This window comes from Nycticebus coucang, chromosome 13 (genome assembly GCF_027406575.1).
Source record: "Nycticebus coucang isolate mNycCou1 chromosome 13, mNycCou1.pri, whole genome shotgun sequence".
NCBI lineage: Eukaryota > Metazoa > Chordata > Mammalia > Primates > Lorisidae > Nycticebus > Nycticebus coucang.
The window spans coordinates 102775432-102790652 of NC_069792.1; the positions used below are offsets into that span (position 1 = coordinate 102775432).

Consider the following 15221-nt stretch of genomic DNA (forward strand, 5'->3'; position numbering starts at 1 on the left):
GGTCTTACTCTGGCTCAGTCTGGTCTTGAACCACCTATCTTGATCTATCTACCTTGGCCTCGTAAGTGTTAGGATTACCAGCGTGAGCCACTGCGCCTGGCCCATGAGTCTCTTTTTCTTTTTTTTTTGTAGAGACAGAGTCTCACTTTATGGCCCTGGGTAGAGTGCCATGGCCTCACACAGCTCACAGCAACCTCCAACTCCTGGGCTTACGCGATTCTCTTGCCTCAGCCTCCGGAGTAGCTGGGACTACAGGCGCCCGCCACAATGCCCGGCTATTTTTTTTGGTTACAGTTTGGCCGGGGCCGGGTTTGAACCCGTCACCCTTGGTATATGGGGCCGGCGCCTTACCGACTGAGCCACAGGCGCCGCCCGAGTCTCTTTTTCAAATGTTGGCACCTCAGGCTGCTAGCTTCTTTCATGTGGGCATCTCAGCCTTTGGTGTCTTGCTGTGAGTGAGTTTATTAGATTTATTTTGGAGCCATGTGGTGAAGGGAAAGGACTGTGGGAAGGGAGTTGCAGAGCCTCCCTGGTTTCTGGGGAGAGGCCCCTCAGATTATCTGGCCCCTGACAGACACTGCAGCCACAGCTCATGGTTACTCTGGTCAGCGCCTCCTGTGGTCCGAGTGCAGCCCCAACCCCAGGTGTCAAACCAAGCAGGCTGAGAGTCTCATGTGTGCAAATGTACAGGTGCCACAGGGTCCTCCCTCTCTCAAGGCTGTCACCTAGGCGATTGTTACTGAGCTAAATGAGATTTCATTTTTGTAGATCAAAAAGAGTTTAGTAGTTTAAATTTCACATGGTTCTACTGTTTTTTTTTTTTGTAGAGACAGTCTTATCTTATCGCCCTCGGTAGCGTGCTGTGGCGTCACACAGCTCACAGCAACCTCCAAATCCTTGGGCTTAGGCGATTCTCTTGACTCAGCCTCCCAAGTAGCTGGGACTACAGGCGCCCGCCACAACGCCCGGCTATTTTTTTGTTGCAGTTTGGCCAGGGCTGGCTTTGAACCCACCACCCTTGGCCTATGGGGCCGGCGCCCTACCCACTGAGCCACAGGTGCCGCCTGGTTCTACTGTTAAATGTGTTGCTGCAGGGAGCATTAAGGAGCATTGAGGAGCATTAAGATCACTGAGAAAGAACACAACATTACACAAGGGGCCAGAAAGGCAGCTGACACTGGAGGACAAGTAGTAAGAGCCACCTGACAGGTGAGCAGTCAGAGCAGAGGAGACACTTTATAAAGCCACAGTGAGCAGGATGTGTGGTACAGGTCAGAGATTGCTGGGCCTGGTTGCTCCTTCCCTGGCTCCTACCCCATGAACTGGGTGTATTGTAGCTGTGTCTGCCTCTGCCGCTCTCTCTAAATGTCAACCCTGTTGGAGCCTCCTGCGAGGATGAGGCAGATCTCAGAAAGTGGAGTGAATGAATGAAAAAGGAGGAAGAGTGGGAGGTGCCGCCCTCTGGAGTCTGGGTCTGCCTGGGTGACAGCTGCTGCCTCAGCCTCAGGGGACTAGATGTGGGTTGGCCCAGGTCCTTGTGGAGCAAGGCCCTCTGGAGCATGCCCCTGGGTGAGCATTTCTGTTGAAAAAAACAGACGTCCTCTGTGTTTGCGCCCTCCCAGCATGTGGTCTTTGTAGTCTTTCATTCCATCTGTTCTGATGGATGTGTACAGTGTGAGTGGGGTTTAATGTGAAATTTCTGATAGTGAATTGGAGCAAATTTTTGTGTTCCTTTTTTATTTTTTTTTATTTTTATTTTTTGGTTTTTGGCCTGGGCTGGGTTTGAACCCGCCACCTCTGGCATATGGGACTGGCGCCCTACTCCTTGAGCCACAGGCGCTGCCTGTAATCCTAGCACTGCGGGAGGCAGGCAGGTGGATTGCCTGAGCCTACGAGTTTGAGATCAGCCTGAGCAAGAGTGAGACCCCTGTCTCTTAAAATAGCTGGGTGTTTAGCCGGGCATTGTGGTGGGCGCCTATAGTCTCAGCTACTTGGGAGGCTGAGGCAAGAGAATTGCTTAAGCTGAAGAGTTTAAGGTTGCTGTGAGCTGTAACGTGACAGCACTCTACCGAGGGCAACATACTGAGACTGTCTCAAAAAAAAAAAAAAAAGCTGGGCGTTGTGGGAGGCACCTATAGTTCCAGCTATGTGGGAGACTGAGGCAGGAGGATCACTTGAGCCTAGGAGTTTGAGGTTGCTGTGAGCCATGATGCCATGACACTCCCAGGACAACAGAGTGAGACTCTGTCTCAAAAAAAAAAAATGCAGCTGTGTATGGAGATTTGGTGTTGATTGATCACTTGTTTATCATCTTGTGAAGTAGCCGTTTATATTGTTGGCTTATTTTTCTATTAGGTGATGATTTTCTTTTGCTTTTTAGTGGTTCCTGTTATTGCAGACACCATTTCCCAGTCTGCAGCTTACTGGTCTGCTCTTTTTATTTTGAGCTGATGGTGGACTCACAGTTGTAGAAAGGGCAAGCACAGCTAATTCCCTGGACTCTCCCCAGCTCCCACCTGTGGTAACATTGTGCTGCATATGGTGTCTCTGGGGAACTCCGTGGGCCTTAGTCAGAGCTTTGCATGTGTGTGTTTGCGCTCTCACTGTGGAATCTGTGTGACCACCACAGTCAGGGCCAAGTACCAAGCACTGTCCAGCACAGTGAGGCCACTTTTATAACCTCTGCCTCTTCCCTTCTTCAGCCCCAGCCCTAACTCCCAGGAGCCACTCTCTGTGATTTTACTGTTTCAAGAATGTTCTATAAATGGAATCAGACAGGGTATGACCTTGGAGATTAGCATGATGTCCTTTGGTCTGTCCAAGTTACTGTGTCTACTAGTCTGTTCCTTTTGACTGCTGGGGAACCTTCTGTGGTGTGAATGGACCACTGTGCGTTTAACCATTCCAGTGTAGGACATTTGTTTTTTACTGTTCTTTTTTGCTATTTACGAATAAAATTTCTATGAACACGTGTAGCTTTTGTGTGACTTAACTTTCTGCTCCTCTGGACGCGTGCCCCTGAGTACAGCTGCTGCGTCACATGGTACTTGTGTGCTAGTTGTTTTGTTCTGTTTTAGAAACTTCCAGAATGGTTTCCAGGATGACTATAGACTCTGTTCTCATTAGCCATGTGCGAGGTCCTTTTCTTCAGTAAGTGGGTAGTGACCTCTCACTGTGGCTTTGCCTGTCTTTTGCCTGGAGGTAGGTGGTGCTAAATACCTCTTAGTTTCTTATTCACTGTCTGTGCATCCTCACCAGAAAGCGGCCTGTCCACTTGCTGCCCATATTTTTAAATTCATAACTACTCCAAAATGTATCCTATTTTTTTTTTTTTTTTTTTTTGAGATGGAGCCTCAAGCTGTTGCCCTGGGTAGAGTGCTATGGCATCATGGTTCACAGCAACCTCCAACTCCTGGGTTCAAGCGATTCTTCTGCCTCTGCCTCCCAAGTAGCTGGGACTACAGGTGCCACAATGCCTGGCTTTTTTTTTGGTTGGGGTCATCATTGTTGTTTGGCGGGCCTGGGCTGGATTCAAACCCGCCAGCTCAGGTGTATGTGACTGGCACCTTAGCCACTTGAGCCACAGGCGCCAAGCCAATGTATCCTATTTTTTAATGGGATTGTTTTTTTTTCTTTTTCTTTTCTTTTTTTTGAGACAGTCTCCGTCTGTTACCCTGGGTAGAGTGCCGTGGTGTCAGCCTAGCTCACAGCAACCTCTAACTCCTGGGCATGAGCAATCCTCCTGCGTCAGCCTCCCTAGTAGCTGGGACTACAGACACCCACCACTGTACCTGGCTAGTTTTTCTATTATTTTTTTTTTTTTTAGACAGTCTCACTATGTCGCCCTCAGTAGAGAGCTATGGCATCACAGCTCACAGCAACCTCCAACCCTTGGGCTCAAGCAATTCTCTTGCCTCAGCCTCTCAAGTAGCTGGGACTACAGGCGCCTGCCATAATGCTCCGCTATTTTTGGTTACAGGTCATTGTTGTTTGGCAGGCCCGGGCTGGATTTGAACCCGCCAGCTCAGGCGTATGTGGCCGGCGCCTTAGCTGCTTGTGCCACAGGCGCCACCCTCTAATTCTTTTTTTTTTTTCTTGAGACAGAATCTCACTCTCACCCAGGCTGGAGTGCAGTGGCTGCATCATAGCTCACTGTAGCCTCAAACTCCTGGGCTCAAGTGATCTTCCTGCCTTGGCCTCCCAGAGTGCTGGGACCATACACACCTGCTACAATGCCTGGCCAGAAGGTCTTCAGCAGAGCAAAAGTTTTTAATTATGGTAAGGTCCAATTTATTAATTTTTTATTTTATGAGCTGTATTTTTTTTTTTTTTTTTTTTTTGAGACACAGTCTCACTATGTCACCTTTGGTAGAGTGCCATGGCATCACAGCACTCACAGCAACGTCAAACTCTTGGGCTTAAGTGAGTCTCTTGCCTCTGCCCCCTAAGTAGCTGGGACTACAGTTGCCCACCTCAACGCCTGGTTGTTTTTTTGTTATAGTTGTTATTGTTGTTTGGCAGGCCCGGGCTGGGTTTGAACCCATCAGCTCTGGTGTATGTGGCTGTGCCTAGCTGATGAGCTACAGGCGCTGAGCCTGTGAGCTATGTTTTTAGAAGTTGTAGAAGTTTTATTTTTTTTATTTTTATTTTTTTATTAAATCATAGCTGTGTACATTGATGTGATCATGGGTTGTAGAAGTTTTATTGCTGTACCTTTTACTTTTTTTTTTTTAATTGAGAAAGAGTCTTACTTTCTCATCCTCGGTAGAGTGCCATGGCATCATAGCTCACAGCCAACCTCAAACTCTTGGGCTCAAGCCATTCTCTTGCCTCAGCCTCCCTAGTAGCTGGGACTACAGACGCCTGCCACAACACCTGGGGATTTTTTTTTTTTAAGCAAGTCTGGGCCAGGTTTGAACCCACCAGCACCAGAGCATGTGTCCAGCACCCTAACCACTGAGCTACGAGCGTCCCCCGTATCTTTTACATTTAGATGTGCAGTTTACCAAGTGGAGGGGTCAATTTTTTAACATATGTATATCCACTTGACCCAACACTATTTATTTGAAAAGACCTTTCCTACTTCTCTTTTGTGTCATAAATCCAGAAGTTACACATGTGTGGGTTTATTTCCACAGTGTTCCATTGGTTTATTTATCTATTCCTAAGCAAATACTTCAAGGTCTTACTTACATAACTGCATAATAAATTGATATCTAGAACTGTAGGTACTTCAAATTTCTTCTTTTTCAGGATTGTCTTACTGTTCTTGGCCTTTTTTCATTTCTATGTAAAATGGAGAATTAGCTTGTGAGTTTTGCGTGCACCTGTTGGGATTTTGATTTGGACTGCTTTGAATGTTAGGTGAATTTGGGGAGAAGTGGCATGTTGCAACTCTGAATCTCTCACCCAGTAACTGTGCTGTTGCCCTCCGTCTTCGTCTTCTCTCATATCTTGTTGTGATGTCACATGTTCTCTGTGTGCACTTAGGCAGATTTATTCCCAGGCATTGATACTGTGGATACTGCTCTGTTGTGTTGTTACAGATGAGAGTGGGCACCCTTCTGATGGCTGTGGTGTTTTCAGGTAGCATGTATGTTTCTGTTTGGGGGACTTCTTTTTTTTTGTTTTTGTTTTTTTTGTAGAGACAGAGTCTCACTTTATGGCCCTTGGTAGAGTGCCGTGGCCTCACACAGCTCACAGCAACCTCCAACTCCTGGGCTGAAGCGATTCTCTTGCCTCAGCCTCCCAAGTAGCTGGGACTACAGGCGCCCGCCACAACGCCCAGCTATTTTTTGGTTGCAGTTCAGCCGGGGCCGGGTTTGAAGCCGCCACCCTCGGTATATGGGGCCGGCGCCTTACCGACTGAGCCACAGGCGCCGCCCTGGGGGACTTCTGAAAGCCCAAGTGTCTTGGGAAGCTGTGCCCCGTCTTCAGTCAGAGGCTCTGCTGGTCCTTTGGAGTAAGTGGTGATTTCTCACCCAAGCCTAGTGCAGCTGTGGGGTACCTGTGAGGGCATGGGGATGGGGTGAGGCCTGGTGTGTAGGGAGTGATGCAGAGCTGGTGACAGGGCTGGCAGGAGCTGTGCAGAGGAGCAGTGGGCAGAGAATGATGTGAGAGGAGACAGGTAGAGAAGATGAGCAGAGAACAGGCTGATGGAGGGGGCCAGTCTCTGATGGTGATGGGCCGAGGGTATAGTTGAGGCTAAGGATGAGGACGTTGTCTACAAGAAGAGGTCACTGGCTGCTGCGCGCAGTGGCTCATGACTGTAATCCCAGGACTTGGGAGGCGGAGGTGGTTGGATTGCCTGAGCTCACAGGTTGGAGACCAGCCTCACCCAGAGCAAGGCCCCATTTCTAAAAATAGCTGGCCGTTGTGGCCGGAGCCTGTAGTCCCAGCTACTCAGGAAGCTGACGCCAGAATCACTTAAGCCCAGGAGTACGAGGTTGCTGTGAGCTGTGACACTACAGCACTCTACCAAGGGTGACAAAGTGAGACTCTGTCTTTAAAAAATAAAAACAAAGGCTCAGCGCCTGTGGCTCAAGTGGCTAAGGCGCCAGGCACATACACCTGAGCCGGCGGGTTTGAATCCAGCCTGGGCCTGCCAAACAACAATGACGGATGCAACCAAAAAATAGCCAGGCATTGTGGTGGGCACCTGTAGTCCCAGCTACTTGGGAGACAGAGGCTTGAGCCCAGGAGTTGGAGGTTGCTGTGAGCTGTGATGCCATAGCACTCTACCCAGGGTGACAGCTTGCGGCTCCGTCTCAAAAAAATAAATAAATAAAAAATAAAAACAAAAAAGAAGAGGTCACTGGCTGTTGATGGATTGTCCAGGCGGACGTTGAGTTCAGAAGGCAATTGGTGGGTGATGGTGCCCACAGCAAGGACTGGTGCTGGGTGCTGACTGGTGTCCCAGCTAGGACTCTTGGGGGGTGATGTGGAGGGGTCTGTAGGGCTCAGGGAAGAGCCAAGTCTCCAGAGAGGGCTGTGTGGGAGGGAGCAGCATGGGGATCCTGGGTTGGGAGCCCTCTGCACTGCTCCTCTGGGTCTTCTCAGCTCTGCCGTTCTCCCACCCTGGCCAGAGTTCTCAGGAGGGCCCTGCTTGGAGGGCAACACCACCCACCAACCCCTCCTGCACTGCTGGCAGTGCTCTTTCCAAAGACTCTTCACATGATCCTAAGGCAGTGGTTCTCAACCCGTGGGTAGCGATCCACAGGAACTGTATTAAAGGGTTGCGGCATTAGGAAGGTTGAGAACCACTGTCCTAAGGGGAACACAAAAGGGCCCCATCACAGGTCCCATCTACCCACTGCCCTGCCCTGTTGCCACCTTTTTTCATTTCTTATATCTTTTTCTCATGTTTCTGGATTTTTTTTTCCCTAATTGCTCTATCATTACCAATTTTTCTCATGTTTCCTATGCAAGCATTCATTCCTTTTTTTTTTTTTGAGACATAGTCTCACTATGTCGCCCTCTGTAGAGTGCTGTAGTATCACAGTTCGCAGTAACCTCAAACTCTTGGGCTTAAGTGCTTCTCTTGCTTCAGCCTTTCAAGTAGATAGGTGCCCGCCACAATGCCTAGCTATTTTTTTTTTGTTGTAGTTGTCATTGTTGTTTAGCAGGGGCCAGGTTTGAACCCACCAGCCCCAGTATATCTGGCCAGTGCCCTATCCACTGAGCTACTGGTGCCGAGCCTTTTTTCTTTTTTTACACACAAAAATAGCATGTACATGATCTTATACCTTTTACTTCACTGAGCAAACACTATTTCTTAGAAATATTTTCTTTTTTTTTTTGTAGAGACAGAGTCTCACTGTACCGCCCTCGGGTAGAGTGCCGTGGCGTCACACGGCTCACAGCAACCTCTGAACTCTTGGGCTTACGCGATTCTCCTGCCTCAGCCTCCCGAGCAGCTGGGACTACAGGCGCCCGCCACAACGCCCGGCTATTTTTTGGTTGCAGTTTGGCCGGGGCTGGGTTTGAACCCGCCACCCTCGGCATATGGGGCTGGCGCCCTACTCACTGAGCCACAGGCGCCGCCCTCTTAGAAATATTTTCATAATAACACACAGGAGAGCTGCCTCCTACACCCTTTAGGGTTTGTCTAGCTAGGCCCCTGGAGAGGCATCTGGGCCATTCTAGTGTTTTCTGTCATCAGGGCTGCCTCTGCAAGTGCTGCAGGGCAGACTTCCTTGAACAGGTTGGGGCCGAGGTGAGCTGCACAGAGTGTCCTGTGGGATGGCCACAGTGATGAGATGTCCAGGACAACACTCTGAACTCTGTCTCCCGGCACTTGCTTCTCACCTGCCAGCTTCCCTCAGCTGCTGCTTCCTCAGAGCGCCTGAGGACCCCCGGGGCACACCCAGTTCTGCCGTAGCCTGTGCCCTGGTATCCTCAGGCTGCTCTTATAGCTGCAGAGGCCTCTCCAGAACCACCTCCTTCCCTGCCCCAGGCAGGTCTGTGGCCTGCAAGCCAGCCCAGCAGACTTCACTGCAGAATGTGTACAGTCGGCCTGCCTCACCTCTGCCCCAGGCACTCCCCACCCAGTGTAGGCAGAACCCTTCCCAGTGTCCACATCCCTTCTTTGTGGCTGGTCTGCCCTGGCTGCATTTGTTTATTTATTTATTTATTTTTGTAGAGACAGAGTCTCACTTTATGGCCCTCGGTAGAGTGCCGTGGCGTCACACAGCTCATAGCAACCTCCAACTCCTGGGCTTAAGCGATTCTCTTGCCTCAGCCTCCCGAGTAGCTGGGACTACAGGCGCCCGCCACAATGCCCGGCTATTTTTTGGTTGCAGTTTGGTCGGGGCCGGGTTTGAACCCGCCACCCTCGGTATATGGGGCCGGCGCCCTACCGACTGAGCCACAGGCGCCGCGCCTTGGCTGCATTTGAAGGTCTCTGGTCATTTGACTCCTTCTCAGAATGGATGTTATCAGGCAGGCGAGGGGCTCATGCCTGTAATCCTAGCACTCTGGGAGACCGAGGTGGGTAGATAGCGTGAGCTCATGGGTTTGAGACCAGCCTGAGCAAAAAGTGAAACCCTATGTCCACTAAAAACAGAAAAACTGAGGCAAGAGGATCGCTTGAGCCCAAGAGTTGGAGGTTGCTGTGAGCTATGATGCCACGGCACTCTACCCAGGGCAACAGATTGAGACTCTGTCTCAAAAAAAAAAAACAATGGATGGTGTGGGCCTGCGTTGGTCACTCACTGGCCACAGGAGCTGTGCCAGCCACCTGTCTCCCTCGCTGCTTTGCACACTCCCACAGAAGCCTGTCTTCCAGGTGCCGGCCCAAGCACACGAAGTGGTAGGGGAGCCACAGACGGGTCATGCCCTTCTCAAACCTGTCATCTAGGGGAAGAGGCAGGCTGGGACAGAGCTGTGGATAATGCCTGGTGGGCGCAGTCCTCCCTGTGGTGGACAGGTGTGGTGGTGTCTGTACAGGTGGGCTGCCATGGTCCTGTAGGGGAGGAGACAAGGGTCAGCAGTGTGGCTGGCCCTCGGGATAAGCTGTAAACAGTCACTCTGGCAGGACATTCAGTGTTGGAGGTTGATTGTGTGTGATGTGATGCATGTCCCCAGAATCCCTACTGCCAGGTAAACACATCTGTGTGTGCACAGTATCTCTGACCAGGGTGGGCTCAGCCTCTGCACTCAGGGTCACCATGGCATAGCCACCATCCTGTGATGGTGATAGTGAAACCCATCTCACCTCTTTAGCAGATATGTGTGCATGGACATTATCTATAGAAAGGCACCACATCGGCTCAGAGCCTATAACTCAGTGGCTAGGGCGCCAGCCACATACACTGGAACTGGCAGGTTCGAATCCAGCCTGGGCCTGCCAAACAACAATGACAACCAAAAAATAGCCGGGTGTTGTGGTGGGCACCTGTAGTCCCAGCTACTTGGGAGGCTGAGGTGGGAGGATTACTTCATCCCAAGAGTTTGAGGTTGCCGGGAGCTGTGATGCCATGGCACTGTACCCAGGGAAACAGAGTGAGACTCTGTCTCAAAAAGAAAGACACCATATCATTCACTTTTTTTTTTTTTTTTGCAGTTTTTGGCTGGGGCCAGGTTTGAACCTGCCACCTCCAGTATATGGAGCCAGCACCCAACTCCTTGAGCCACAGGTGCCGCCCACTTTTTTTTTTTTTTTTAAATTGAGACAGAGTCTCACTCTATTGCCCTGGGTACAGTGCCGTGGCATCACAGCTCCCAGCAACCTCAAACTCTTGGGATGAAGTGATCCTCCCACCTCAGCCTCCCAAGTAGCTGGGACTACAGGTGCCCATCACCAACACCCGGCTATTTTTTTGTTGTACTTGCTGTTGTTGTTTGGCAGGCCTGAGCTGGGTTGGAACCTGCCAGCCCTGGTGTATGTGGCTGGTGCCCTAGCTGCTGAGCTGTAAGAGCCAAACCTACATCATTCACTTTTCCCAAAACGATGGGTAAATGTTTCCCCGTTTTTGCTCTTACAGATACTGCTGCAAATAAAACTCTCTTGGTTGGGCAGCGCCCATAGCTCAGTGGGAAGGGCGCTGGCCACATATACCGAGCCTGGTGAGTTCAAACCTGGCCCAGGCCGGGCCAGCTAAGACAACAATGGCAACAAAAAAGAAATAGCCAGGCGTTGTGGTGGGCGCCTGTAGTCCCAGCTACTTGGGAGGCTGAGGGAAGAGAATTGCTTAAGCCCAAGAGTTTGAGGTTGTTGTGAGCTGTGATGCTGCGGCACTCTACCCAGGATGACAGCTTGAGACTCTGTCTCAAAAATAAATAAATAAATAAATAAATAAATAAAATAAATATTAAACTATCTTGGTTGCAAGTGACAGGAACCATCTCCAACAACCCTAAGTACCCAAGAGGACTTAAGCCTCACAGAGCTAGGAGGGCAGCCAGGGGTCTGGAGGCTGGGCTGGCTGGTGCTGTCCCTGGCAGTGTGCTGCTATGCTGCCCGGAGGCAGGTGGGGCTCCCCTCCCGCCCCTCCCTTTCTTCTTTACTGTCTCTGGACAACACACTGCCTCTATCTACCCTCAACCCTGTCTACTGTGAACAAAGCAGATACTCTGTGTGCCTCTGGGCTTTCACTGCACCACGGATGTTGGGGGTGGGCACAGGAGGCATGATGATGGAGTGGCTGATGGGGGCTCTGAATTGAGGTGTCTTGGTCTCCCCAAGTGGAAAGTGATGTGCTGGCAGTGCCATGAGTACAGCAGTGAGGGTGGTGCTAGGCACTCAGGACAGAGCCTCGGCACTTGGGCAGATGTGGGTCAGTTCTCATCGGACCTGCTGGGTGTGGGCTGGAGTGGGCCTCCTGTCCTGAAGGCCATCTGTCCCCATATGCAGGCTGGGGGTCAGCAGGGTGGGGGCAGTGGCCAATGTCCTTATAGGGTCTCCTCTCACCTGGGCCACACTCCCGTGCAGCTTGCCTGGCTTGGAGCTGGGAACTGGGATAAATCTGCCAGATTATCTCTGGCATTCCAGGGAGGGTTGGGGAGGGTCATTGGAGCAGAGCCGGGGAGCTGCCCTGCCTAAGAGGGGAACCTCTTGACCTGGATGCGATATGGAACTCTGCTGAGCTGGCCACTGAGCCTGCATGGCTCAGCTAAGGGATGTGTCTTCTAGGCTTTGGCTGTTCCTGATCTTTTCATGGCTAAGAGGAGGGGCAAAGGCTTGGTGAGGTTAGCTGGGCTGCCAAGATTCAGGTAGGCAGGGGCAGCCTTTCTTTCTGGAGCCCGAAGACCTGCCATGGACTTTGGCTGGCTTGCCCCTTCAGAGGCAGCTTCAGGGGCCTGGGAGGCTGGGAGTTTGTGGATCAGCCTAGGGAAGCTGGTCACTTATGGTACCTCCGGATGGAGGGTTATCCCGGAATAGGGCACCCAGGGCAACCCACCCAAGGCCACAGGAAGACTGTCCTCAGGCAGCTTCCAGCCTGGAGTAGCTGCTCAGAGAGTTCCCAGGACTTTTTTTTTTTGTAGAGACAGAGTCTCACTGTACCGCCCTCGGGTAGAGTGCTGTGGCGTCACACGGCTCACAGCAATCTCTAACTCTTGGGCTTACGCAATTCTCTTGCGTCAGCCTCCTGAGCAGCTGGGACTACAGGCGCGTGCCACAACGCCCGGCTATTTTTCTGTTGCAGTTTGGTCGGGGCTGGGTCCGAACCCACCACCCTCGGCATATGGGGCCGGCGCCCTACTCACTGAGCCACAGGCGCCGCCCTAGTTCCCAGGACTTTAAGAACCTGGTTCTAGGGCGGCGCCTGTGGCTCAAGGGGTAGGGCGCCGGTCCCATATGCTGGAGGTGGCAGGTTCAAACCCAGCCCCGGCCAAAAACAAAACAAAACAAAAAAGAACCTGGTTCTACTAATGTACACAGCTATGATTTAACAATAAAAATAAATAAATTAAAAAAAAAACCTGGTTCTACCAAGTTTGGGAATCATTGTGCTCTGTGTGTGTGTGGGGGGAGGACAGAGCCTCCCGTGCTGCTTGGGGCTTTGGGGGCTGTATGGGGGGCTGCAGCCCCCCAGCTTATGTTCGTCCCACTCCAGCCAGAGGGGCTGGGGCTGAGGGTGTTCAACACATTTTCACGGATATGCCTCTGCCTCAAAATGAGCCGAGCAGAAGACATGCGTTCATGTGTAAAGTGGTTGCTGCTCTCAGGTGGTTTTCCCTTCTGTAGGACAAGGATGTCAGTGCTTCCTGCATAAAATGATGGGGGTAGTAGGCGATGTCTACTGAATCTTTTTAATCTTTCCTTCTCAAGCCCAGAAACTGGGGGCTCTGGGCAGGGGCAGCCCTGCTCTTTGCTTGTGGTCTGGTCTCCCTGGGAGGGGGCTGATGTCTCTGTCAGTGCCCTGGCAGGCTATGGCAGTAAGGTGATGCTCCCACCTTGCTAGCCCTGTGGGGGAAGGTCTGGGCGCCCCATCCTCATGGATGGGAAGCTGTCAGGGTGCCTACTAGACTCAGAGTCCAGCCCATCAGGGGGATACTGTGTCTCAGGAGAAGAGCAGAGGACACAGGAGGCTGATGGGGTATCTGCGCTTACCTTGTTCTCAGTGGTCTGCAAAGTTGGCCACACTTGGCAGCTGTTGCTCAGAGGGAGAGCCCTGGCTAGCTGAGGATGTAGGCAGCTGGCCTTACTGGCACTATCCCCAGAAAGCCACTGAGGCCAGGTGTGTAGAAGGGGACTAGGGTTAGGACAGTTATACCTGTGAAATGGGGTTGCCAGGTAAATGGGGGCCCCTGAACAGGAAGGACCTAGGTTCTTCCTAGAAGGGGATGCTTACTGAGATCCTATATGAAGTCTGGTCAGAGAAAAGTTGGGGGCAGTATCTAGATGGCCAAGAGGCCTGGGTGAGTGAAAACAGGATGTGCCTAGTAGACATCCTCTGAGGAGTGGCCTGTGATCAGCCCAGCAACCACAGTCAGAGTGTAGGGCAATACTTGGCAGGGCCCCCATTGGAGCTGTCTGCCTGTCTGTCCAGATAAACCCAAGCCAGGGGGCATTTGTGCCTCTGTTCATACAACCTTGCAGCCCAGGGTGGCCAAAGTGTTGGCTGGCCTGGGCCAGGGGCCCAGCAAGGAAGAGGTGTCCGTCCTGGACAGTGACAGTGGAGGGTCAGGAGGAGGCCCTGCCCTGAGGGAGGCCCAAGCAGGCCAGAGCCCTTGGGGCAGCTGCAGCTGCAGCTGCATAGCCCTTTCTGGCCAGGGCATGTGTGCAGGACCTGAGACAGCCTCTCTGCCTTTCCAAGTGTAGTGCAGGAAACAGATAAACTACCCATCAGGACTGTTGCCTTGTAATGCTATCTGCAAGATCCATAGAGGTGGATCCCAAGAAGCCCGGGAGCCTGGTCCCACCTGGCTCTGCCTCAATGTGCTTCTTTGTTATTCCTCAGGTGTGCACAGCTGCCGGAAGGGAGGCTATCCTGAAGAACCTGGTGACAGACCCACCTGTGCTTTCAGCACTGGTGGCAGGGACTCCACGACTGACCACACCCTTACCCCAGCCTCTGAGGCTGCACCTCTTTATTAGTACCAATGCACTGACTGTGGACAGCTGGGAGGGTCAGGGGCTGGGCCCTGGGTGCTCCTAGGCCCCCCATGCTCCTGAGACCGGGAAGGTGAACTGAGGGCTCTCGGGGTGCTCATTGGACCTGCCCTACCTTTTCCTCAGCACGGTGCCAGGAAGCTGGAGCTTTGTTACCTGGCAATTAGCTTCAGACCCTGGACTGAGGCCAGCCAGGTCCTGCAGGCTGTGTACCCTGAACCCAGGAGGCAGGCGAGGCTGCTTACACAGAGGCCCAGCTCACTGAGCGGCTCAAGGACAGGCCTGCCTAGGGAGCCAGCTGTGGGCACCCTCCCACGTTGCTCTCCCTGCCTGGGGCCTGTGCCCCACAAGGTGGCCTGGGCACTGTGTGGGTCCTCATGACCCAGCTGTGCCAGGGCAGAGGGTACCAAGCCTTGAGAAGGGGATGCCCCCGAGGGTGCCAGTCCAGCCAGCTGCCCTATTCCTTAGGCCCAGCCTGGCACCCAAATCCTCACTCTGGTGCTCCAAGCAGCCCTGTGGGCTGGCAGCCCCACCATGGCTGAGCACTTGGAGCTGCTGGCAGAGATGCCTCTGGTGTGCAGGATGAGCGCACAGGAGCGGCTGAAGCATGCCCAAAAGCGACGTGCCCAGCAGGTAAAGCTGTGGGCCCAGGCTGAGAAGGAGGCCCAGGGTAAGAAGGTCTATGGAGAGCGGCCACGGAAGGAGGCCATCAGCCGTGGGTGCCAGAAACAGGTCCTCTTCCCACCCAGTGTTACTCTTCTGGAGGCTGCTTCCCGAAATGACCTGGAGGAAGGTGGGTGTGACTGAGCCCCAGGCCTGTGCACAGTGGACAGCCCTCTCCCTGGCCCTCCAGGCACTGTCTTATACCAGAGCTCAGGGCTGGGCCTATCTGTAGCTCCTGGGCTCCAGGCCACTACAGCCTGCATGGCCTTTGGTCTCCCATCAGGCAAGCCCCAAGTGATGGGCAGTCCTGAGGCCAGCCCATGCTGGGACAGCTGTCTTTCAGATGGGGCTGCACACAGATGCCCAGACATGTGGTGAGCTCTATGGCCGTGGCAGGCCCACAGGAGCCTGCAGAAGTGCCCAGGGCCTGGCCCTGCTGGGTGAGGAGTGGCTGGTAGCCTGCACTGCCTTTTTTTTCTCCTGAGACAGAGCCTCAAGCTGT

At 52.5% G+C, this 15221-nt stretch overlaps 1 protein-coding gene across 3 annotated transcripts in view; it reads left to right on the top strand.

Moving 5' to 3' along the window:
* PPP1R16A (protein phosphatase 1 regulatory subunit 16A) overlaps nt 1–15221 on the top strand; it is a 29451-nt gene that overhangs the window by 10221 nt on the left and 4009 nt on the right. For 2 of the 3 annotated variants that reach the window (XM_053558970.1, XM_053558969.1), the window contains exon 2: nt 13905–14849. In XM_053558970.1, the coding sequence (XP_053414945.1) occupies nt 14591–14849 (259 nt within the window). In that variant the 5' untranslated portion in view covers nt 13905–14590. Of the gene's footprint in view, nt 1–4136; nt 4279–13904; nt 14850–15221 lie in introns of those variants that run through there. The other variant, XM_053558971.1, reaches the window with a different exon arrangement.